The sequence below is a fragment of the Rattus norvegicus genome, chromosome 7 (genome assembly GCF_036323735.1).
Source record: "Rattus norvegicus strain BN/NHsdMcwi chromosome 7, GRCr8, whole genome shotgun sequence".
NCBI lineage: Eukaryota > Metazoa > Chordata > Mammalia > Rodentia > Muridae > Rattus > Rattus norvegicus.
Genome location: NC_086025.1, coordinates 108,308,212 through 108,334,325, shown reverse-complemented (window position 1 = coordinate 108,334,325; position 26,114 = coordinate 108,308,212). Strand labels below are relative to the sequence as shown.

The following is a 26,114-nucleotide window of genomic DNA, read 5'->3' as shown; positions in this document are numbered from 1 at the left end:
CCACCTCTACCACTGTTTCCATGTACCGAAACTGTCTCTATGACTACCATGTCCTCACCACTACTCCCATGGCTACCACCACCATCACCACCACCTCCATAACCACCACTGCACCACCAACCCCCGCCCCTGCATGGTCACCTCATCTCTGATCCCACCTCCACACCCACCACCTCATCACCAGCACCATCCCACCTCCATAACCACTGTCACATCCTGGCACCACCTCCAAGGTCACTGCAGCATTACCAATGCTCCTTTCGTGGCCACTGCCAGGTTCTGAGACCTGCCCTCTCTATGGCCACTGTCATGTCAAAGCTGTTGTCATCATGGCTAACCCCACATTGCCAGCATGCCTCTTACATCAAGACCATCACCTCTGCCATCATCAGCATCACATAACCAAGACTGTCAATCACCCCCCCACACCATCACCAATGCCATCACCAAGAGAAGCATAAGTACCGCCATCATGTTATCGACACACCCCTCCACAGCGCCATCACTCCCATCCACAGCAACTATCATGATGGATGGTGGGTCACACCACCACCAGCAGCCTCAGATTCACCACCACCACCACCACCAGCCTCAGATTCACCACCATCAACAATACCACCACTACCACCACCACCACTACCACTACCACCACCACCACCAACACTACCACTACCAGCAGCAGCAGCAGCAGCAGCAGCAGCAGCAGCAGCAGCAGCACAAGCAGCAGCAGCACAAGCAGCAGCAGCAGCAGCAGCAGCAGCACAGATCACAGATCCATGACGACCACCACCACCCTGTCACTAGCACCTCTCACACCACCCCATTCTCCACGCCTCCTACTCATTGCACAAGCTCCAGCAAGTACCACTCAGTCGCTCTCAACATAGACATTACCCAGCCCTCCTCCTCCCTCATCAACGCATCCTCAGGCCAGCACCAGCAGCACCTACATCAGCACAGACATTATCACCATGTCCACAAGTGCAGTCCCCACCGCACATCACCAATGCTAGGACCTTCTGCACCAGCCAAAGTTCACAGCCTGGTAATGCTACCTGGTCCAATGTGCTCTCCTTCACAGGCACTGTGAGCCCCTGCTTGCTGTGAGCATGTTACTGCCCTGCAACATCAGCCTGTCTTGAGCATGGACAATGTCCCCCAAATGCAAGAATCTTCTTCAGCTTGATGCACCCAGCACAGTGCTGGTGCATGCTCCTCCCTCTGGAGCCTCAGTGTGCTCCCTGACAGGCCAGGGTAGTGAGAACAGACAGACAGACAGCCCTCATGATTGCCTTTGACACTACCACCCTCCTTGCTACACCTCACTGTTCACCTGATCCAGAAGACCTGGTTACCTCCATCATTCTGACACTTGCAGGCGAGGGCCAGGAGCAGGCTCCCACATCACTCAAACCTCCCAGCTAACTGGAAAGGCCTTCCATGTGTCTTCCTTTCCATTTGCCCTGCAGTCTGAGAACAGGGCCCAAACCAATTCCACCTCTCCTTAAGTCTGAGGACAAAGAGCCTAGTTTCCACATCTAAAAAGAGGTACAGTGATTAGAAAAGGGACCCCCAGGCCTGGGGAGTCACTTCCCTGACCTATATGTTCTCTGCCCCATTCCCTACCCCTCTCTCCTTGGACCTCTCCTTGCAGCTCTACCATCTCCAACTGCACTCTGCTGGGCTTCTGTATACTCTATACTGTGGCCTTGGACTCCCATACCCTCCTGCCAAGGTATACTCCAGCCAGCCAGTATGTGCCGCTGGCCTATGGGATAGTACTGTGTCTGTGAGGCTTATTGGTGTCCTTTAGGATACCTTCTGACCCTCAGCACATCACCAACCATGGCAGCCATTCCATAAGTGGAGAAAACAAGGCTCAACATGACGGAAGCTTGCCCATGTAACCAGGTAGTCAGACAAAGGCCTCAGGACAGGTCCAGGCCAGGGTTCACTTGTAGTGGGTATTACGAGCCTATATGCCCCACTAGCTCAGCCTTGGGACTACCCCTCCATGTCTAGTGGAATGTTGCAGACAAAAACCCAGCAGCCTGGGGAACCTGCAGGACAAATGGATCTCTGAAGTGGCAAAGGATGATGGGAAAGCCCTTCAGCTCTGCCCCAATTCAAATCCTCCATCCACTCTGAAGCTCCTCCTTAGCCATGTTTTGAGGGAAGCAACTGCAGTCCTGCCAAGTATCAAGGTAAGGCTTCTTGTAAAAGCTCACTCTTGCAATCCCAGCTGAGGCAGAAGAATTGCCATGAGTTCCAGGCCACCTGAGTTACTGAATACTATCCTGTCTCCAAAAGGGAGCAAAGAAAAGAGAGGAGACAAAGGAGTGTGGGGTGGTGAGGAAGAAGACTAGGCAGGCAGAGGCAGCTTGGTGGGGTCCCTACAGAGTCCTGAAAGTAAGCCCCCCTCTCCCTGTCTCATCTTAGAGTTGGGAACTGAAGCCTGTGATTGCATAGCCAGTGGGGACAGAACCAAGTACTCCATAGCTGGAAAAGCTTGGATTATGGGATCCCAAAGACCTGCAGCCCTCAGGACAGGACTTGGCTGGTACCCAAGGGCATCCTGCTAGGTGTATTCACAGGTGAGCGTGGGGAGAACTGGGCTACAAGTCTTTGTCCTGTGTTCAAGGAGTAAATGATGGAGTGGATGAATGAGTAGGTGAATTACCACTCTCCCCAGGGAGAAGGTAACCTCATTAAGATTGGGCACACTCATACCCTGGACAACATCTGTTGCAAGGCCACCATGTGCCTTACAGTCAGGACCCTGTGGATAAGACCTGGTGCCTACCCCAAGGTAACACCAGAGACAGACTGCATCACTGATGGAAAGACAGGGGAGAGAAGATGGGACCCCTTAGAAAAGCAGGATCAGAGCAGTGGATGCTTCACCCCACCCCAAATTCTGGGTGGGGTGAGGGTCTTGTTCCTGGATGTGCCTTCATGACCCAATGAACCCCTTCCAGCTCTCCAACCCAGAGGCCTCTGTAGGAAGTCACCTTAAATTCACCCTCCCTGCTCCCTTTTCTTTCCTTTGCCCCAGTAGGAGCAAACACAATGAAGAATGACAGGCACAGGTGGCCCTAGCAGGTAGGCCTGTCAGTACTACCTGCCTTCTCCAAGGTGATGAACTTTTAAAGAAACAGACTCTTGATCTGGCCTGTGGTGGCACACACACTTTTAACACCAGAGCTTGGGAGGCAGAGGCAGGCAGATCTCTGTGTCTGAGGTCAGACTGGTCTATGGAGTGAATTCTATCTAGGATAGGCAGAGCTACACAAAGAAACCCTGTCTCAAACAAACAAACAAACAAACAAACAGGCAAACAAACAGAAAGAGGGGTCAGACTCCTAAGATATGCCTTTGCCGGGGTGTCCAAGAGAGGGTCCCTGAACATAGTACTGGGCTCAGTGGGAACCTTCAAGCCTAAGGCTGTGACCTGACTGACAAAGACAGTGGGGCAGGAACTTTGTGAGAGAATTGGGTGGACCTAGTGGGACTTGGCAGTTCCACCCAGGAAAGGATCAAGAGTTTGAAAAGAAAAGCCGTGAAGAGGGACAGCTCTGTCAACACCCGAGGTCAGAGCTCAGGCCTTTCTGTATTACAAGGGCCTACTTCCTGTGACATCTGGTCCCTTTTCAGGCACCTGTTTGTCCTTTGGATGCCTCTGGATCTCATCCTCCATTCAGTCATTCACCCTATACCCCTGCTGTTCTAACCTCACTCCATTCCACTCCTGATCTCCTACCTTGCCCAGCACTGACCACCATGACCTGCTCAACCATCTCACCCATGCTGCCCTGCTTCCTGATGTCCATTCCCACACACAATCAGTTCTCATCCTAGCAGGTGGTAGGAGACTGTGGGAATACACCTGTGACTGTCATTGTCCCTCTCAGTGGAGACACACAAAGCTGGAGCTCTCTGTGGATGCAGCCTGGTTAGTATATGCCAGCAAGGACTCGCCCCTCCCATCCTCCTCTTCCTTCTCACTTCTTACCCCAGACTCTCAGAATCACTGGCGATGCTTCTCTAGGTGGGTAAAGACAGCTCTTGAATCCAGTTGCCAACCTAGAGTTCAAGACCCAGATCCAGTGACATAGATGACAGACATTACATAAGGATAGGGTTACATCAGAGGCTCTGAACAGATGTTTAAGGCACTTAGACAGAGACCTCCAGTGTGCACACTACCAGAGTCCTTGCAGGTATGTGGATATTCCTAGAGGAAAGGGAAGAGGGTCTACATTGTAGGTGAGAGCCTCTGGCTTGTTCCCTACAAGAATGTGTCACACTATCAACTGTCATGTGTGGCTGGAAAAGAAGGTGATCCTCGAAACATGTGTCATATATGGAATGAGTGTCAACAGACATTAACGGTTCCAACAGAGACAAGGGGCAGGGCTCACCCTAGGGCCAAGATCAGGGTTCAGTGTGTGACCAGGGGCAGAGCTCAGTGTGTGACCAGGAAGAGAGCTCAGTGTAGGACCAGGGGCAGAGCTCAGTGTGTGACCAGGAACAGAGCTCAGTGTAGGACCAGGGGCAGAGTTCAGTGTGTGACCAGGGGCAGAGCCCAGTGTGTGACCAGGAACAGAGCTAGTGTAGGACCAGGGTCAGAGCTCAGTGTAGGACCAGGGTCAGAGCTCAGTGTAGGACCAGGGTCAGAGCTCAGTGTAGGACCAGGGTCAGAGCTCAGTGTGTGACCAGGAACAGAGCTCAGTGTAGGACCAGGGTCAGAGCTCAGTGTGTGACCAGGAACAGAGCTCAGTGTATGATGAGAATTAGCATTTAGTGTGTGAGCTAGATCAAGACTGTGTGTATGAGCAGGATCTAGGTTCAGTATGCACAGAGTTAGGAATATAAATGTGTGACTCAGGTCAGGGCTCAGTGTGTAACCAAGATCAGGGCTCAGTTTGTGATGAGAATCAGCATTTAGTGTCTGAACAGGAGCGTGGTGTGTGACTAGTGTTAACACTTAACCTATGATAAGCGTTTGACCAGAACTAGGGCTCAATGTCTCAGTGAGGGTCAGCACTCAGGTATGACTAGTGCCTGGTCTCAGCCCACTTTCAGTTGGGGATCTGGACTCTACCCTAGATTAGGATGGTTTGGTTATGGGTCACAAGTACAGTACAAAAAGGTCACCCTCTATCAGGTGGCAGTCACAGAAGGCTGTCCTCTCCCTAGTGGCCAGGCCGTTCCTTGGCCCCTAGGCCTATTCTCAGCCAAGCACAGGCAAGCACAGGCCATACCAGGCATGTCAGGCACACTGAGGAAAGTAGGCCGTTGCTCTGCCCCCTTCAGGCCAATAGGAAAACGCTCACATTCACAAGTCAGAGTAGAAGTAATGACTACAAGCTGTGGACCAAGGAGCCACTCAGCAAAGGGGAGAAGGGTAGATAGGACTCAGAGAAGTTACAAAAGCCAGCCTGTCCACCATCCAGTCCTCCTCTAGCCTCAGCTCAACAGTTCTAGATGCCTGTTCTGAGCATTCTCCTTAATCACCACTGGCCTTCTGGCTGGCTGTAGCCTCTGGAGTCCTTGTAATTGTAAATGGGGATGGAAGAGTAATCCCAGGTTGGACTTGGGTCTCTGCCTAGAAGTGGGCCACTCAACTGAATTGGTACCATTCTGTTCTCCTGGGGTCCGACCTTCCATGCTCCAGTTCTCTAGGGCTGGGGCAGAAGAGTAAGACTGAGGTCATTACCACAGTTGTAAAAATAAGTCAGGTAGAGGTCACACTAACTTACAACATCTGAAGGCTCACCGGAGTCCTTGAGCTGCCCTGATTCTACCCAATATCAGGCAGCTGACAGCTCCAAGGATAGGATCCTCAACTCATGAGGTGCCTGGTGGGCTATAACCTGGTGAGGGAGAGTGTCCTTGACTTATCTGATGGGCTGTCCCCACCAGGAGGCTGGTCTTTACATTACTAGAGGAGGGCTCTGCAAGGTGCCAGTATGGACTAAGAGGGTGAACAGGTTGATTGCCCCTCAGACACCCACTGCACAGAGCTTGCCAGAACCCTGTGTAGAGATCAGCCTCCCCCACAACATACATACACACAGAGGCCACAGTGACCCTGCTTGGAAAGGTGCCACACAACCTGTTACAGAGTCTCTGACCTCCTGTTGGTGTAGGACAGGACCTGACATTCATTTGGATCTACTTTTCTACTGTGCACTGCCCCTCATTCCTGGGATGCAGAGGTGACTGGGACCTCAGTGGTCCCAGTCACCAGAAGATGGGTGGGGATAACTAGTCCCACATGATAGCTCACTGTTGGCCACCATCACCCCTCTATCCTGCCTCCCGCCCATGCTTCTCCAGCCTCCCTGAGCCCTCCAAGCCTTCCTGCTGGTGCTGCGGTCATACCTCTCTTAGAGTCTTTGTCATCTCCCAAGCCAGTCACTTGAGAGACCTTCCCAGATGCCTAGATCACACCCATAACTACATAACCTGCAGCGCCTAGGCTTGCTACACACACTGCCCATGCCTGGGACCACTTGAGTTCCCACGCCACCCATCCTGGGAAAGGGAACAAGATCTCTGTTCTTTACTTCCAACCAGACCATCCTAAACACATGCCAAGGCCCATAGGCACAGCCCCACCTCCAGTCCTCCCTCAACCCTTCAACCCAAGCAAGCTCCTGGCTTCCATGAACTCTATGTCAGCCTGCCAAATACTTTCTCCCTCAGGAGGTCCCTCCACACCTCCCCTTCATTCCACCTGGGCCTCTTATTCCAGCCAGGAGGCCCCACTCATTTACAGAGTGCCCTGGAGCAGGCTGATGACCACTATGCACTTGAAAAGGCCTAAGCACAGGGCCCAGGATCACATGATGCTGCTGGGGACACCAGGAAGCCCCAACACCACTGGGTTAGCTGGAGTCTCAGGGTCCTCAACCCTGAAGCTGTCTTAGTCCACACAGCCACATTCCTGACTCTCAGTGCTTGACACTTGCACCAAACCCGACACCAAGACAGAATAGCCTGAGTGCCCCACTTCAGCACCTAGCTAGGGCACATCTCTCTGGCCCTCCTTCCTGGAGTCATGGACTTCCCAAGGAGAATAAGAAGGACAGGCCAATAGGTTCTGAAGTCAGACCTGAGCAGGAAGAAAGGGAGGACCATGCAGATGTACTAGTGGCCAGAGGTCCAGGGAATGGTGGCTCCACCACCTTAAACCTGCCCCCCACTACCCAAGCATGCTGCAAGCTCCTCCCACCACCCACCATCCTAGAGTCCCAGGGCTACTAAGTCCAAAAGAACTTACCCATCTGTCTCATCCCACAGGATACAAGTCTGGTTGGTGGTGCCCTAGGAGATAAAGAAGGGAGGTCAGGGCCACTGCCGTATTTAGCCCCAACCTGGGTCACTGAATCCACTCACAGAGGCACTACACACACGCCTGGTGACATTCCCCCAAAAGACTGTGTTGTATAAGAGGGAAAACCCCTATAGTTCAGAGCAGAGAGGAGTGCTTGTGTCACTTAGGCCTGGCTTGACCCTCTCTCTCCAGTGCCCAACACATGACTTCGGTTCCTATCCAGACCTCATGATAGGGCTGGGCTAAAGGATAAAGCCATGTCTTATGGGGAAGTGGTAGAGTTGCCTAAGGGAGTGGGGGAGGAGGGGGAAGCTGCCCTGTCGCTGTGCTTGGTCCTGGAAGCAGGAGGATCTGAAGAGCAGTGCAGGACACCATCACTGTGAGGGCTACTTGGCTGAGCCCTGGAGAGATGGGAGAAACCACAGTGGGGTCAGTACTATGCTCACAGTGGCTATGTGCCCTGAAGACTCTCGGGAATCACTTGTCCCTGTTTGATAAAGGCACAGAGAAGGTAAACAATCCCCACCAAGGTCACAAAGGACAAAGGGACAGGTTTGAGTTCTTCCTGAGACTCCCCACACCCCTGGTCTGAGGACTAGGACCTGGTACTGCCACATCCCGGCTGAGTAATGCAGTTGCCTTACCCCCTTGGGGTTCTTACTCAACCAAACCGGAAGCAGAGACAGTGGGATGCAGGAGCTTCAGCTCTAGTCTCTGAACAGCCATATAAGAGGACTGACAGCCACCAAGGTCTCCTCATGCCCAGCAAGGTATCCAGGCATCCCTGGAGCTGGGGGCCTGCAAGGGTCGCATGGCAGCAGTGGCCTGGAGTCCTAGGGAGCTTTGGAAGGACGCTCCTGGCACTGTCATCCCAGAGGCCCTGAATGATATAGCCTGCTGGTCAGCCCTGACTCTGGCAGAAAGTGGCGATCACATGTTCCCAGCAACCTGGGCAGGGAAGGGAGCAAATCCTAGAGGTTTGGAGACCTGGTTTGGGGTAGATGGCCTGTCATACAGCTCCCAGGATGCTGGGTCATGGGCACAGGAAGTATCAAGCAGATCCCCCTCCCCCGGGGGATCAGAGTCTGGAGTGGAGGCATTGAGCACAGGGATAGGTTAGGGGGCAGGTCAGAATGGGCTAACTCAGCATCCACACCAATCTGCTATGTGGTCCTGGGAGCTCAAAGACTCAGTTTCCTCACTTGGAATCCAGACGAGAGTCACTCTGCTAGTAACCCCAAAAGCTACTGCCTGAGAGGAGTGAACGGGGATGCACTCAGACCTGACCAAGGTACCCGGGCACCCACACACGTGGGCAGCACTCACATTGTACATGTGGGCGAACTCGATCTCCAAGGGTGTGAGGAGCGATCGAGGTGGGGGCTTCACAGTCACGGAGATGACCTTAGAGTTGAGGACAGTTGTGTTCCTGGGGACATCAAAGTGGCAAAGGCTGTCAGAGGTGTGGGGTGGCCCTGAGCCAGTCTTGTAGCCCAGCCCCAGCGTCGGGGCATGCTTTGCGCATCCCCATACCACCATGCCCAGCCTACCAGTCTCTTACTGGCCACCTGTAGGAGCTCAGGCCATCCCCTTCCCAAGTCACCCACCTCTGCAGGGCTAGGAAGCTGCCCAAGTTCCGGTAGAGCACAGTACCAACCACGAACACAGATGAATCGTCAGCTTCTGGAAGGGAGCACAGGTTACCCCAACCCTGCTACTGCCCACTATCCTGCACCTCGCCCAGTGGCCTCCATTGTCTCATCTATACAGTCATGTCCAAGGTCCTGACAGGAGAAGGTATGTCCCACCACAGATGAGGAGGGCAGCTGGGATCCGGAGCAACCGCCTGGACCTATATGGGGAGAGGGAACTCGCTCATCTCCTCAAGTGACCGCACAAGAGATATGGGGACCTGGGAACCTGCGTCCTTGTTGTTGAGTGATCCACCCAAGTCCTTTCACTCTGCTTGGCCTTCTGGCTAGGAAGTTTCCCTGGGTACCCTCCCACGGAGGCAAAGGGTGCTTGTGGCAAGGAGATGGCCTCAGGAATAACAACGAATACCAGGGATATCCCGTCACTAGAGAAAATTCACGGAACCCTATACAATATCTCAAGGCGATGAGTCTCAGGCTCTAGGATCCTGGTTCTTAGCAGGCCCATCCCAATCCCAAGCCTCACCTGCCAGCCCTGTGGAAAACACACTCTTGGACACGGTGACCCTGTCCTCTGGCACCTTGGCCCAGTCTCCAGTGGCACGCCAGCCCTTCATAGGGAAACTGATGTCGGTGGCCCCACTGGCTGGAAGCTTGTGGATGCTGAGCACTGAGGCAGGGTAGGGGCAACACAAACACAGCATCACCGACCTGGAAGTCAGCTGGGACGAGGCATTAGGCTTTGGGGCAAGGCAGTGGAACACGTTTCCCGAGGCTAAGAGTGGGCCGGGCCCACATGGCCAGGTTTCTGTCAGGTATGAGCACTAAGCCTGTAGACCCTAACTACCATACTCACTAGTTCCTCCACAGTCTCCCGCTCCCACATGAGTAAAATCCCCAGAGTCTAAAGATGGCCGATGGGGACTGTACGAGACAGCAGGCCAGAATCCCTACAGGAAGTCTTATCTTAAAGACTGAGACCCAACCAGGTCCTGTTTAGACTGGTGAGTACTGAGAATCAAGCTCAGTCACTATGGCCAGGTGTCTTCTGTGGGCACAGAAAGATCTACAGGAGCTAGGCACTCATCTCTGGGTCATAGGTCATACTCTGTATGGGAACATCAAACCCGTCCCCCCTTTGCTGCCACCAGTGACGGCCTCCATTCTGTGTGCACACCCAGAGGGGTCTACTGCCCACATATCCTCAGCACCTGTATGGCCCTGCATGCAGACTCAGACATGTGCCAAATGAGATAGAGCACTCATTTCACTGGGGAGCGCTCAGCACCAAGGGCCAGCCAAGTGCTGGCATTCAGAGGAAGGCTTGTCTGTCCCCATGGCCTCTGGACGGCAGATACTTTATGGAACACTGTGAGAGAATCCTTGGGCTCCCAATGCCTCAGAGTCCCAGGAGGGCAGGGCCAGGTGGGGAGGCTGCTGAGCCTGGCCAAGCAGGGTAGGTGGCACAGAGGAAAGGTGGACAGGACAAGGAGTGTACCTAGAGAATGTACCCTAGAGCTCAGCTGTTCCTGCTCTTCAGTAAAGTTACAAGTAACCCCAGGCTATGTCAGTGGTTAAAGGGTAGAGTGTATGCCTACAGTGGGTTACAGGGCATGAAAGGGAGCTAGGAAAGCCACCTCTCTTATATTTTTGGTTGTGAACCTAGCCTTTAACAGCTTAGCCACTCTCCAGCCTGAAAGCCACCTCTCTTACAAGGGCCCTCCCTCTGTCTCCCAGTCCTGTCCCCCTTGGCCTTTGATCACTACTCTAGTGTGTGTGTGCTAGAATAAGATGTGTGGCAAACAGGGACATCCTCTAGGACGTCTTGCTAAGATTGGTGCTAGGCTGGAGCCTGGTCTTGTGTGAACTGGGAGGGCTCCAAAGACTAGTTCCCCTGGCAGAGGTTTCCTGGGCTAGGATGCAGAAGAGTAACATCCTACCTGACTACTCTGAATTCTCCCTCCACACCTGCTGCCCCTCTCTCACGGAGACCTCCCACGCAAATAGAGAGACCCTATGCCCGAAGCTCGGTTACCTCGAATACACTCCCCAACCCCTACCTTTCTTGAAAGAGGAAGAGGAGGTTGGAGACCAACTCATCAGAAACCTTGGGGGACAGGAAAAAAAGAGGGACATATCCCAGGGACAGGGGAAAAAAGTGGCAGAGAGCACAGGGTGAGATCAGATCAGACTGTGGTAGCGACCCCCTGAAATATGGCCCTGTCGGTGGAAGGCAGGGAGGCCCAGAGGCAGGAGCATGGGACTCCTAGGTCCTGTGACGGGGAGCAGAATCAGGGGTTCAGACATTTTAGAGATATGCCTGGGGTGGCATGTCAGGGCTTCTCTGGAACTGGGATAACAGGCTCAGATGGACACTGGGGGCTTTGGGCCCACTTGGCTTTCAGGCCTTGAAAAGATGAGGCCACAGGCATTTTGCTTGTAAAGGCATGGCACTAAAGGCCATGGAGCCTGGAGTCTTGGCTGGGGGGGGGTGGCATCTTAGCAAGAGGCCTAGAGGGGGAAGGGGACATAGTTAGCCTGTGGTACATAGTCTGACCTGGTGGAGGTAGAGGGGAGAAGGAGGGCAGAGACAGGTATCAGGTCCAAGGCCACAAAACATCAGTCTCATGCTGGAAGAGGTGGGGACACAGCCAGTGCTGGGGAGACTCAGAGTGGGAGGCTGGAGTCCCATTCTTAGGGACGAAGAGGTGGAGCCTAGGTTGAGGAACATCTCAAGCACTAATGTATACTTATGAGGACAGCCACCAGTTACCCTCGGATCTGCTGCCCAGTCTACTCCACTCTTATGATACAGGAAGGAGAAAACAGCAACCAGGCAAACACCAGTCTCCTGTCCTACTGCACCTAGGCTTTGTAGAACCCGAGGGCAGAGAAACAGCAGCTGCAGAGGTGGCTCTGGGGTAATAGGATGAAGAGAGCTTCAACCTCAGGGGTGGCTGGATTCCTGAGTGTGTCCCTGGCATTCAGAGATCTCCAAGTCCTTGCCTAAGTCTGAGGTCCCAAAGGCTCCTGGTATCAACCCCCCAGACCTAAGCCCCAGGCTACCATGTGGCTGCAGAAGGGTGTGGTGATTTCTTATCTTATAGATGAGGAAAAAAAAAAGTCACAGGACCAGGGCATGGAGGGGCTTACCCAGATTGTCTGTCACCTGGTAGGCATCCCTCAAATCCTTCATGCGGAAGCCGATGACATCCACAAAGTCTTCCACCAGTCGAAAGAGCTCCTTGGCGTTGGGGCCCATCTGAGATAGAGAGAAGCAGGGAAGCTCAAGTTGGGGGAGATGCTTGTGGCCCCACCCCTGCCTCCTTCCCTTCTCTGCTACCTCTTTTTCTGGGCCCTGTGGGTCATTCCCTTGCATAGCAGGGTAGCAGGCTCCTGGCCTCTAAGTCATTTTATAGCCAAGGTCAGAGAAGCTGCTGAGCGTATCACAGGGGTCCCTAAGCTGGAGTGAGGGAAAGTGTTCCAAATACTCCCCGTGAGGGTTACTGCCCCGGGGTTAGTGTGATAGCAGGCTTGTGGTCAGCTGGAATACAACTGTAGACCAGATGGGGAGGACTCCCCATCCCCATCCTCTCCCCCCCCAGGACACACCTAGTGTTCTTAACACAGTTCCTGTTCTTCTCATCCCCTCCCCCACCTCTCCAGCCCCAGGGAAAAGCCACAGCACTTCCACAGATGGGTAGAGAAACAAAAGCCACAAGGTTAAGGGGTGATTTCAAGGTCGTGCAACCCACTGGGAGCAGTGTGGAGACTCATACAGAAGACCCAACAAGGCCCCAACATGGCTGGCCTGAGGTGTAGAAGGCCTAGAGCTGCCTGCTGCTATCCTTGTCCCGTGGCTAGCACTGAGGGCGCCAGGCCTCCACACATACCAGCTGTGCCTCCTCCCACTTGTCCCGGTTCTCCTCCGCCAGCAGGTTGCTGATGATCTGGACAAAGTTCTGGAAATAAGAAGAACCAGAGAAATGGGGCAAGGCATCAGTGCATGAGGAAGATCACAGCTCAGCCTATGACTAGGGTGAGGGCTCCGTTTATACTACTAGAACCAGGGCTCAACAATTGACCCAGATCAGGACTCAGTCAGTGACTGGGATCAAGGCTATGTATGACCAGGATCAGAGGACAGAGTGTAGCCAGAATTAGATCAAGGCTCAGTATGTGATTAGGGTGAGGGCATATATGGGACCAAGGCCAGGGCTCAGTGTGTGAGCAGATTCCAGGATGATTGATTTAATCTATGGCTATTATGACAAGAGTCAGAGCTTAGCCTTTGACCAAGGACAGGACCTGGTTTATCATTAAGGTCAGAGTTTGTGACCAGGACCCCAGTATATGATCTGGAACAGAAATCATCCTATGACCAGGCCAGGATTCAGTATGTAACCATGTTTAAGACTCATTACTATGGTGTGGTCACAGCCCAGCCCACACTCAGCATTGAAGACCTCATCTCTGCCTGGGCTCTGGGTTGGTTCCTTTGACAGTTCCCCAAGTGTCCCCCGCTGGAGCTGTCCCCACCTGCACATCCCCGGGTGTGGGGCTATAGTAAGCCCTGCGGAAGATCTCTGTCATGTTCCTCAGGACATCGATGGTGGAGAGCAGGTCGCCGCTGTAGCTGGTGCCATCCTGTGAGATCTCCAGCAGTGTCTGGATGACCTCTGAGACCCCCTCCCCTGGCAGCCCCCGCTGCGCCTTCGCCAGGTGCTCTCGGGTCTGGGGAAATGGAAGGGATTGGGTGCTGGCACCGCTGCGGGTCACAGCCAGGTCAGGGCCAGGGACCTCCGCTGCCTGAAGGTCCCTGCAGCCCCCAACCTCATGTCCAAGGAGTGGGAATGGTGTCCCGAAGCCCCTGGGTCAACCTCACCATCATCTGGATGTTCCGGTAGTCAATGGAGACACAGCGGATGTAGGTGGGTGGCTCCCAGAAGGCGATGCCCTCCTCGTCCAGCTCACAGCGGCGCAGGATAAGGCCTGGGGAGACCTTCTTTCCTCACATGATTGCTCACCAAGAAGCTCTGGGGGTCCTACCCACAACCCTCAGGCAGGAGTGCTCTATTTGGGACCCTGGGGACCTAGAAGCAGGCCATGCTGACTTTGTTCCTGTGTGTCACATAACCAGCCTTATTCTGGGTCCCTAACAAGCACCGTATCTTTAGGAACCTTGCAATGTGAGGGTGGGATCCACAGCCAAGCAGGGTCTTCTGGGGTCATCCAGAGCCATTCTTGGAGTCCCTTGAAATCTAGAGACCTAGGGACAGCTGTCCTCTAGCCCCCTTGCCATACCCCAGCACAGTCACAGGACTTCAGGGGGCTTGGGGCCAATGGACACTGGTACAGTTTTAGGGGCTACTTGGTACCAAAAATCAACACCCCAAAACACAAAGCCCCACTTTCAGATAGAAGGGACCCCAGAAGACTGTCTGAGCAGGGACAGTAGAGTAAATAAATACATGAAGACAACCACATGGGATGTTTCAAGCCCTGTTACCAGACAGGAACCATAGAGTGGCCCGATGCAGCAACCTGGGCAAATTCTTAGCAAAAATGAGGTAAATGCTATGTGATCATAGGTTAGAAGGAAGTCAGAGGAGGGCACCATGAGGAATGGGTGTTGCCTTTCTTCTGTTTCTTTGGGTTTCTAATATGCCAGCAGGAAGGTGTAGCCAAGGATGGGCACAACAAGCATGGCCTGCAATATTCAGAACCCACCATCTTCCCTGCCCCTGTGGACCAATTTACCTACTGCCCACAGCAGCCCGATGCAAAAGGTTACCTCAACTCCTCATTTTATAGAAGAGAAAACTGAAGCTCAGAGAAACCAAATCACTCCCCAAAAGGAATACAGCAAAGGAAGGCAGAGTCAGGGTTTGAACTGGGCTCCCACCCTCCCTCCCGGAGACCTCCCAAGTACCCACATTCTTTCAAAGTGAAGAAGACCAGTGCATGTGGCTGGGCAGGCCCCTTTCCCGTGGTGCCCACTCTGTTTTTCATATTCTCTGAAAGTACTTCGTCAGCCCCAGGGCTAACATGGGATTCTAACTCCTGGTGTTCAAAGGCAATGTCCTTCCTGTAGACTGCAAACCCAGGGTAGGAATCTTGGTTGCTCTCTTCCTGCTTTCCCCTCTACAGGGGCATTGGTATAAGGATAGCAGAGCTGTCTATGCTCAAAGAGACCTCTTGAGCAGAGGACCTGGCATGGGCTCTGCTCCGCATGAACTTAGGACACAATGGCTGCCAGGATGTCCTAGATACCAGAAGCAGCATGAGCTTTGGGTCCCACACAAGGTCCATGGGGACAACGTCCAAGGACAAGACAAGGCAGGGACTCTCAGACCACCACCACTCTTACCTGTGGCATTGCGGGGACACCGGACTGCAGCCACCTCTCCAGCTGGGGTCTCCTTCCAGACCACGGCCCCAAAGTTGTCCTCATCACAAATCTCATGGGGCTCTGCAACGGTCCAGACAGTGAGGTGGACAGGGTTGAGGGGCAGTGACACTCAGTTGTTCCCAATCCCTTTGAGTCAGAATGCAGCGGGAAGGGTCTCACCGGGACATCGCTGAGCGCCACACTGTCGGTACTCATCTTGGGGGCCCTGGCAGGCTGCTCCCCCAAAGAAAGGTCCAGAGCAGACACGCTCCCGTCGCTGGCTTCCACCTCCACACGTGACGCTGCAGCTGCCCCATGATGCCCAGGCCTGCCATTTGCCGTCCACTGCAAGGGATGGCCAAACGAGGGGCACAGATGGCAGGAAGAGGAGGTGGGGCCCAGGATCAGTAGGGAAGTGGGGTCAGGGAGACATAGAGAAACGGAGACATAGGGGCAAGACAAAGACCAAGGACACCAGAGGGTTGGGTCGAGAGCCATGAGGAGACGGAGTTGAGATCAGTGAAGGGGAGGTCTGAAATCAGCTTGACTTAGAAAAGAAGCCGGATCTCACGAGCAGCTGAACCTTGTCACCTAACCTTTACTCCACTACTCCATCCTCAACCTGCTTAACACTTCACCCCACTCCAGCACTCTAAACTGCACTCAACCCCACCATCTCCATGCTGTATTTCGACCCCCAAACCGTACCCTGCACCCTGACCCGACCACACTACCCTTAACCCCACCTCCACCTTCACTGCCCTGTACTTTCTTTTTCTTTTTCTTTTCTTTTCTTTTCTTTTTCTTTTTTTCGGAGCTGGGGACCGAACCCAGGGCCTTGCGCTTGCGAGGCAAGCACTCTACCACTGAGCTAAATCCCCAACCCCTGCCCTGTACTTTCATCCTGACACTGTAACCTGAACTCCAACCCCATTCCTACCCTACACCAACCCCCAACAGCCATACCTCCCCAGTGGGCCCCACCCTTTTCCCCCCTGAGCCCTGAGAGGGCATCCTGACCTGGGCATTGCTGCAGGAAGCAGTCTCGAGTCTCCACCCAGTGGCCCTGGCACTCGGCACCCCCATAGGAAGGACCATTGCACTCCCGGGTCCGTTGCTGGCGGCCTTGGGAGCAACTGGCAGAGCAGGTGCTCCAGCTGGACCATTCATTCCAGTTTCCGTCCACTGCCCGGCCCGGGGGAGGAAGGAAACAGGAAGCTGGTGTGAATACCCAGAACCCCGAGGCCTGGGACACACAAGAACACCCCAGGGGCACCATGCAACAACACACCTGGGATTTGGGAAGGAATAACACAGGGTCATATCTCAAACTAGTGTGGTCTGAGGTTTTAACCTCTGAGCATCCTGAGGTGTATCAAGCTGGGTTCCTGAATTGGCAAGTGGCTTGCTGGGTCCATCTCTCAACCCCCAGCCACTCCCTCCCTCTCACCTACCAGGGCACAGGGCAATGTTGCAGAACTTGGTTTGCTTCTCCGGACCCTCACAGGGGTTGCCTCCAAACTGAGGGGGCCTGCAAGTGCGAGTACGGTCACGGAAGCCACGGCCACAGGTACTGGAGCAGAGGCTCCAGGGTGACCACTCATCCCAGGCTCCATGCACTGTGGAGAGACAGGAAGCCGCAAGTGGTCCCCTTGTCCAGCGGACCCACCCCACTACCCTAAGCCACACCCACCTGGGCTTTGCCCCACCCACCTGGGCTCTGCCCCGCCCACCCGGACCCTGTCACGCCCACCTGGGCTCTGCCCCACCCACCTGGACACACTGCTGAGTTGTTGCAGAGCCGCTGCTCCCTCAGAGGTCCACTGCACTGAGTACTGTACGAGGATGACACGCAGAAGCGCGTACGGGTCTGCCATCCCTCGCCACAGGTGCTGGAGCATACGCTCCATGGGGACCACTCCTCAGCTGCTGGGTCACCTGTGGGTCCAGTCCTGTAGCATCATGGACCTGCCATGCCCCTTCCCATAGGGCAGTGCCAGCTTTGGAGACCCATTGGGGAGGCAGGACCTTGCTTTGGGGCAACAGGCTGGGGTTCTGTAGGTCTTAAAATGCCCTACTTCTCCACTGGCTTGGTTCCCCCAAGGTCTGGATCTGGCTGGGACAGGGTTCTAAGTCTCCTATCAACTCCCCTAAGCCAGTCTGCCTGGAGCAGGAGTCTGGCACCAACTAAACGAGATGAATTATAGCAGTAAGTTATTAGAATTACTAATGGCAACCAGCAGCCATTACTAATCTGGCCCTGGAAGACAACACTCTCCCCTCCCCGCCTTGGGCTATGTGTGGGCCAGCCCTACCCACCCTGCCAGCTCACCAGTCTGGGGGGATGGGAACCCAAACTGTTGCAGCTCATCCCCAAACTCCTCACGACGCCGGGCATCCGTGGACCTCAGGGACTGGCTCCGTGAGCTGGTGCGCCCAGTGGCTGCGGGATGGGCTCAGGTCAGCATCCCAGTGGGATTCCCTCTGTCTTTGGCCACAGCTGGCCACCTACTGTCACCAGAGCAGTCTAACCCCAACGTACAACTGGGAGGCCCCAATGCAGAGCATTTTTCCTGGCACCAGGTCTCTCCTGTCTCTCCTTTCATCCTCCAGGGCTGCAGGACAACTCCTTAGAGTGTCTGCTGCCTCCTCTTACCCAACATCCCATGCCTCCCACCTTGTGAGATACACAGGGCCTCCACCCCACCCCCAGGCTCCTGAGAAGAGTTGTCTCCTCAGGAAAGAGCATCCAAAAAAGCAAAACAAAACCGGAAAAATGACAGTCTCATTAGAACCTGATTTAACTTTATGGAAGCAGCTAAAAAATGCATGAGGTCATTAGAAAGCCTTATTAGAGAAATACATCCCGGAGGCCTATCCTGCTGGAGCTGACTGACTTGACTGCAGCTTGCTTGTGGCACTGCTTGAAGAATCTGAACCCACATCAAGCTCCAGGCACCCTGCCTCCTCCTGGGTCCTACCTATTTGGGATGAGGCAAGGCCTTTAAGGCTCCACCTTTAAGGTATCTCTGTCCCCAACCAAGTTTATCCCATCAAAATCCCGCCTATCTTCTTCACATTAACGTCCTACTCCGCCCCTTTTCTGGCCCTGACTCCTCCCCTACTTGGTCCCACCCACCACTTCGGCCCCGCCCTTGCCCTGCCCACTTACGACCGCAGGCCTTGCGATTGCACAGGCGGCCTTCTTCCAGAACGCCCTCACAGCCTCTGCCCTCCACGCCAAGGGTGGGCGAGCAAGTGCGGGTTCGAGTTTGTAGGCCTCCCCCGCAGTCCCGCGTACATTCGCCCCACAAGGACCACAGTTTCCAGCCACCTGGGGGAACAAGAGAGGCTCAGGGGCCTGCCATCTGGCCCATAGCAGAGGCCAGAAAGGGTAGCCATGGGCTTTGAAAGGGTAAGGAGAAACAAGGTCTGGCAGGGGTAGACAGCAAGGTAGGGCAAGGGGAACTTTGCCCTCAGGTCCCAACTCGATCTGGAGAGCTGGTGTCAACCCTGAGCCAGGAGGTCTGGGATAGGTACACACCGTGGTCCCAGGCTGACTTTTTGAGTGAACAGTCACCTCCTGCTCATCCCATGCTGCCTCTCAGTGTGAGGCCTGGTGACCAATGTGGGCCACCGGTCAGAAACACCTGGATCTAGCCTCCCCATGGAACTTCAAACCCCTGAAATCGTCCTTTGGCATTCCTATCTGGTTGAGGTCATTGCCAAGGTCTCCACATCTTCACTCCAGAGCCAGGGTAGGGAATGGCTACTCCCATAACTGGTAGCCTCCACACCCCCTTTAGACTACAGATCTGCCCACCTACTGAGCAAAGCAGGATAAATGGGTCCAGGCTACTCTGGGCCACACACCTGGCTTGAACGGTGGTATGAAGAGGCCCTGTCTGAGCTGAGAACTCAGAGATGGTAGGTTCCAGAATGTGAGTGGTCCTGCCTGATGACCCCATGGACCATGGCATCTCCTTGGCCTTATCACCTCTCTGCCCAAGGAGAGTCAAATTCCAGGGTTTGGAGAAAAGACCACAGCCAGAGCTGGCCCAGCGTCCCTTGCTTGTGCTCATCTGGACCAGCAGGGGGCGCTGGGATTCCAGGGAGTGAGTCACTGACCCTTTAGTGAGAGCTAACTCTTCTGAGGTGGGTAGGATGGGAAGGGACACCTTCCAGGCTCCTATGCCTGTTGCTGAACCCCAACCCCCACCTCTGCCAAGATGCCAAGCTCGGGGGTCAGGATTGGGAGATCTGAATAATAGCTATATTATCAAAACCATCTTCACCTTCACCAGGAGAGTCCTAGGGGTGGGGGTAAGGGCACAACCAGGATACAGGAAAAGGAGAACCATGGGACCCCCACCAAGACAAAGAGCAGAGAGTCTGCAGCACAGCCTCACATGCATAACAGAAAGGACAGGACAGCAGCTGTTCACAGAGCGGGCCCCAGGTGGCTGCTCTGAGGCTGCTGGTCACATGCTTTTAACTCGGGACAAGCAGGAACAGCTCGACCAGGTCAGACTCCAGGTCCTGAACCAAATCTGACTCCAGATCTCTGCCCCACCCGCCAGCCCCAGGAAGGCCACCTGCCAGGACCAACCACGGTTCAGCATTCCGGCCTCAGGAGTCTCACCTGCTGCAGCCATATTCCCATCGCGTGCTTCCAGACAAAGGAGCCAGGAGTCTCTGAGGCAGGCCCAGGGTGGGGTCAGGGTTCTGTATCCTGCTTGTGCCCCCTCACTGCTCCAGCCCAGCCCCCACAAGGAAGCCTGAGTGATGTGAAAACTGGCAGTGGGTGGCAGAGAGGGTGTCCAAGCTGGGCTAATCGGAGGATGCCACTCAGTTCCCATGGCAACCGCTGCAGCACACAGCCTTTCAGGATAGACCCAGGTTAGGCCTCAGCTGCCAAAACACCCACTATTTCGGGGCTGGTTACCTTGGTGACCCAGGTGGTGAGGATGTGGGAGGGGGAGGGGACAGAAGAGGTGGGGCATATCAGAAGCTGGGGGAGATGGGACCCTGTGTCTGAGGATGGATGCCCTCCTCTGGCCCAGCCTTGACTCTGGTCACACAGAACCCGGATCCAGGCCATGCACTGCTTCCTAACCCTGTTCATACACTGAGTCCTGGTCGTGGTTATACACTAAGCTCTGATCTTAGACATATTCTGATTCCTCACCCTTGTCACAGACCAATATCTGGCCCTGTACCCTTGTCCCTGATCTTTAGATCCTAGGCAGAGGGTCCCTGTCCCTCCATCACATACTGGGCCCTGACCTCAGCCACAGACTGATTCCCCAACGTTGGCCACACTCCCTCCACTAATGAATGTTCAGAAAATGGTAACTGCTGTTTTTATTATCATTTTCATTTTTAATGTGTGTCCTCACACACAGCTGACATGATAAATGTTTGCCCAGACTGAAAACATCCATGCCAGAGGGAGTGTTATGAAGGGAGAAACCCTGGGGCCAAAGTGAAGGGCACCGGGGGACACAGAGGTGCGTCAGGGCTGGGTGGGCACAAGGGGGCAGTGAAGGAGCAGGCAGGGCTCAGGGGTGGGCTGCCCCTCCAGGCCCGGAAAGAAGCTGTCATTCTTCCTTGCTCAATGCTTCCTCTGTCTGGCGGCCTCATTTCCATCTCATTACAGGCATGAATAGAGCCAATTATCGGCCAGGCAGGCCGGCCACCCAGGAGGGAGGGTGTGTACTGACGAGGCTCCGGTACCCTTCCTACCCTAATGCCCTGGGGTGAGGGTGGTGGGATCTCCTCACCCTGCACCCCAAGTGGGCTGAAACGGGGAAAGAAAGGAGATCCCCTTCCCCCAGCCAGTCTCTCCTCAGTTCCTGGGATCCCCTTTGGAGGAGGGGCACCATGCACTTCCAACTTCTTCCAGCAGAGGGATCCCTACTCCAGCAGGTTGGACAGCAGATCTTTCTTGCATGGCAGATCCAGGGACAGTCCGGGCCCAGAGGGCTAGCAAGACCCCTGGTCACCCCCACAAGGACCCAGCTGGAGCAGGACTGTTACGAAGTACTTAGACACCGGTACTAACAGCTGAGTCTGGAGCGCCTGGACCAGGAACAAGGGAGAAACTAAGGGTAAAAGCAGGGGCTGAGAGAAACCTGTCCACACAGCCCTTCACTGGGCAGATCCTGATTCAGCCAGCTGCAAGCTGCCAGCAACTGTCGGGGTTGGCAAGGAACAGCACTCAGATCCCAGGGTAGAGTGAGAGGCCAAGTCTACTGTTGACTGTGCAGCCCTGGTCTCCCTGATCCCCCATAGCCACACAGCCTCCTTTAGGCCTTAGGCAACTCTACAAACGAGTACTGTCCCAACCCCAATTCTCAGGGGTGGGAAACAAGGAACTGGATGAGCAAGCAGGGACCATCTGTAGGAAATTCTTGCTGCTGGGTGTTCCTTGTCCTGAGATGGTGTCCTATTTAAAGGTTGGGAACCTTAGACAAATAGCCTCTGTCCTCAGTTACCAGAGTAGGTGGTAGAGACTGCTGACCCTCATCCCATCATCGTGGGACCCAAGTTCAGGTGACAAGGACTCCTTGCCCCTGGCCGAGCAGGTACAGTTCTGGCACAGAGCTGAAGCAGGTGACACAGTGAGAGGGAGGGCACACGGGAATTTCCCTGTGGGTGATGGTGCCCACCACATCCAGCATTTCCACAGGGCCCCGTCCTGTTCCTTCCTTCTACGAGAGCTGTCTGTAAAGCGCACTTGAGCCTGTTTCGATATTTTTCTAAAATGCACACCCATACACAGAGCCAAGATGGCCACAGAATCTTCACAGTGGACCACGGTACCTGTATCACCCCCACAAGTTCCACTGCAGTCCAAACCACACCTAGAGGCTCTTTCTAGGCCCAGCCTCCCTTCTACATACTGCTTTACCTCCTCCTGGGTGTCTTGAGGAACTGAGACGCACAGACATTGGGGTATCCCTGGCCAAGTAGGACCAGGGCTGAAGTCACAGCGAGGGAATCTGCTCTAGTCTTTAGGAAGCCATCAGCGCCTCGAGCACTCCAGAGCCCCCAGGCCTGTAGCTTGTATACGCACCCTGCCTTCCAGCTCAGTCATGAGCACACAGACACATTGAACAATGCATATACACCAGGATGGGCATGTATTCTGGAGTGCACACTCACAGCAACACTCACAGGGATACACTCAAAAGAACATACCTGCAAGGATACTCACAGGGAAACACAGGGACAGTCACAGGAACAAATGGGGGGAGCATAGAGACATACTCACAAGGACCCATGAAAACACAAAGGGACAAGCTCACAGGACACACTCACAGGGACAAACTCCGAGATATGCAAGGGCTCATGGGCCACATTCACAGGGACATACGATGACACACTCACAGACTCACGGAGACTCACAGGCCCCACCCCCCAGAATCCTGCTTTTTCATTATCTTACACGTCATTTCTGCAATAATATTCTTTAATTAAAACATGAATTTTTAAAGCAACCTTTGAGAAAAATGATCCATCTCAACAGCGGCAGAGACATGAGAGAGATGGAGGAGGAAACAGGGAGACAGGGAGTTGGGGACAGTGCATGAGAAGGGTTGGTGCCAGGGTCCGACAGCCTTAAAAGACTAGGCAGCAGGGATAGTTGCTGGAGCCTGGAATCCAACATGTGGCATGGCCTTGTGGTATTTGGACAGGTCGTAGCAGGGAGGGGCAGGGCTGAAAATGGGCCACACACTCAGTGGGCTGCCTGCTGACTCTTCATCTCGGTCATACATCTCCTGACCTAGGAGGGGATGGGTGCCCAAGCTTGCCCGTTCCCAGAAGACGGTGAGGGCAAAGGCCCTGGGTGCAGAGCTCAGCAGGCAAGAGCAGGGCATCAGCTGTACATCCTGACTCAGCATAGGGTTGCCTAACTTGTGTCCTTAGCCACTGCCACCACCGAGGCACAGCTCAGTGCATATGATGTCACCTGGGAGTCTGCTGTTAGTCCATCCCTTACAGGCTATGCGACCTGACCTACCTCTGGCCTGATTTCACGAGCATGTGGGAGTGCCTACTTTGGGCCTAGTCCTCCACACTACGGAAGCATCAGTGAGTGGGATGTGTGCCCAGCGTCTGTGGTGCTCACAATTAACACAGGCAGTGAGTAAGAGGCCCACTGGAGGAGTCGTACGGCATGGTTGAAAGTGATACCTGTCAAGGACAGCAGAAAGGAATGAAGTGCTTCACTGGATAGGGCACACAAGGCTGCAGGGAAGAGCCTAGGGAGGGCCTGAGACAGAGGTCCTCAGGAGGGCAGAGCAACTGTGAAAAGTATGAGCAGGGCAGGGACAGCCTCTGCTGAGGTCTGACTCATGGTCACGTGAAGGGGAAACTCACCTATAGGACACTTCTTGAACAAAGTCACAGTCAGTGACCAGCCATTGCTGTCACTATTGGGCTCCTTCTCCTCCTATGGCCAGGAAGTGGCATAGTCTGAATGCAGGATGCAGTCACCTGATGTGAGCTCAGTGGTCACAGACTATCCTACTCATAAGAGCACACTCCCTGCCTCACATGCTGGGGCCCAGCCTTTGTATTCTCCAGACTATCTTCCAATAGACCAGCAGCCAAGCAAGTCAAACAGTCAGAGCCCGCCCTAGATACACATGCACACACTCACCATGCACACATGAACATATATGCTCAGTGCATGGCACATGTATACCAGGCACATATACATATACCCACAGATACATATATAGTCACAATGTACTGCATGAGCACCCATGTGTTCACACATGTACATGTATAATTTTTTAAGCATTGCTAGGAGTCTGCCTAGCAATAAACAAGAACATATGTGGGCTCATACAATGCTGACATACATACATGAGGGTGTACATACATATGTAAAAAAACCTGCAAACACAATAATCAAATCAGTATACCCACTGGGTTTTCATGTGTCATACATGTGAACATGTGACCGCATGAACACATATGTGCAAAATACACTTTACATACATATACAAATATGGGTGCAGTCACCACACACATATGCATAAGTGTACATGTGTGTACACAGTGCACCAAACCATACACACATGTATAATTCATGCATGTACATTCATGTATACACACCTCCCACTTGCCTCTGAGTACCACTAGCCAGCACTGTCAGAACTTATATACTCACTGGATCCTCAGACTGGCCAAGCTCAATCTGCACACACCCTTGCCTTTGTCTGCTCCTAAGCCCCAAGAGTTGGCATAGCAATAAACAAGAACACTAATTCTTCACCATTGGCTGCTGCACCCCATTCTTATCAAAGACAGAAGAAGGCATTCTCAGGCCCCCAGGGATGAGGACTGAGAGGCTGGCCTAGAAACACAGGGGAGCTAGGGTCAGGCTCAAGACTCCAAAGTGGGGTTCCAAGGCCAATGCTCATTCACCAGGGACCAGAGCTGTGCTCACACACCCTATGTCCTGTGTTACACACGTCTCACAGCCTCAGCTTCTACTCTGACCTCAGAATTGTCCTTAGGCTGCATCTGCAGTCCTGCTTCCTCTGTCCCACATGGATGTCCTCATTCCTGACGGGATGCTGGGGGCCAGGCTTGCTCTTCCTGCCTCCACACCCACACCCTTTCATCCACAGTCCATCAGTTGCACCAAAAGCTCGCCTCCTCCTCCTTCCTCCTCCTCCTTCCCATTGCAAACGACTAGGTCAACATCAGCCACCTCGCCATCCTGGCTCCAGTGAGGAGCCCTCTGCACTGAGCCCTCCCAAAGTCCTTCTGTCCTCAAGGTCATGTAAACACTCCACAGAGAAACCTGGCCACTTCACAGTTCCTGCAGCAAGGTGCTCACACACTCATTCCTTGGGAAATAAATGCAGCTACACACTGCCTCTGGTCCCATAGCACACAAGCACCTGCATTTGGTGCCCCCAGCATCTATCATGCCAGCCCTGGAGGCCTTGGCTGCTGCCAGCTGAGCCAAGGGGTTTGGAGCAACATTCAGCAGCTCCCTGGCACAGTAGCTGCCCCAATATGCCACTGAGGACAGGCTCCTGCCCGGGGGTATGACTGTGGCCCCAGCCAGAAACAAATAAAATCAAGGTGATGGTGCAACCCTGAGAAGCATTTTGCAGATGTAGGAACCAAGGCTCACAGCAGTTAAATGAAGGGGAGTAGTAGAGTACAACACATGGCCAGATCTACTGTGAAAACTGGACCTGTCCTCCTGCATCTTCCCACCCCAACTCTCTAGTCTTCTAGGGAGTCAACATGCTATTCCTCCAGGGTTCCCCTTGGGTCCACTCCCATTCCTGTCACACAATGAAACCTGCCTTTGTCAAGGTCACAATGACCTTCAGCCTGCCAGCAGGAAGGCTGGTCCTCTACCCTTCTTCCCATTATAGTGGCGTGTTCAGAATTTCCTCTGAGGACCCTGGAGAGGTCAGCCCGTCCTCGGCCTCACAGAGATCCAGACCTGCCTGTCTCAGGATCTTGACCAGAAATGTGCTTGGGGTTGGACAATTCCTTTGCAGCCAGTATGACCTCGTGGTCTCTGAAACGCTAAGGCTGCTGGATGCCCCAAGGGATTCAGCATCCCACTGCAACCCTCCTGGCATCAGGTCCTTAGCCAGGCCTCGCCTTGGCCCTACACACCAGGCAGGGAACAGACTTTGTCTTTTTGTACCCCAATGTCTCCTTGATGTTGACTCAGCTCATGTCT

At 54.0% G+C, this 26,114-nt stretch overlaps 1 protein-coding gene across 9 annotated transcripts in view; it reads right to left on the bottom strand.

Annotated features, from left to right (window-relative positions):
- The window catches only part of Adgrb1 (adhesion G protein-coupled receptor B1), a 72,212-nt gene that overhangs the window by 31,567 nt on the left and 14,531 nt on the right, over positions 1-26,114 (bottom strand). For 6 of the 9 annotated variants that reach the window (XR_010053007.1, XM_063263862.1, XM_063263857.1 and 3 more), the window contains exons 3-17: positions 18,558-18,719; positions 17,718-17,828; positions 17,159-17,323; positions 16,841-17,004; positions 16,406-16,580; positions 15,566-15,730; positions 15,365-15,466; positions 13,880-13,986; positions 13,534-13,728; positions 12,888-12,956; positions 12,148-12,256; positions 9,521-9,664; positions 8,950-9,025; positions 8,669-8,771; positions 7,289-7,332 (exon numbers count right to left, since the gene is read on the bottom strand). Coding sequence is in view for 8 of the 9 variants with exons in the window: in XM_063263862.1 (XP_063119932.1) it covers positions 7,289-7,332; positions 8,669-8,771; positions 8,950-9,025; positions 9,521-9,664; positions 12,148-12,256; positions 12,888-12,956; positions 13,534-13,728; positions 13,880-13,986; positions 15,365-15,466; positions 15,566-15,730; positions 16,406-16,580; positions 16,841-17,004; positions 17,159-17,323; positions 17,718-17,828; positions 18,558-18,719 (1,891 nt within the window). In the remaining variant the exon portion in view is untranslated. Of the gene's footprint in view, positions 1-7,288; positions 7,333-8,668; positions 8,772-8,949; positions 9,026-9,520; positions 9,665-12,147; positions 12,257-12,887; positions 12,957-13,533; positions 13,729-13,879; positions 13,987-15,364; positions 15,467-15,565; positions 15,731-16,405; positions 16,581-16,839; positions 17,005-17,158; positions 17,324-17,717; positions 17,829-18,557; positions 18,720-26,114 lie in introns of all 9 variants that reach the window. The other 3 variants (XM_039079532.2, XM_063263861.1, NM_001170597.3) reach the window with 2 other exon arrangements.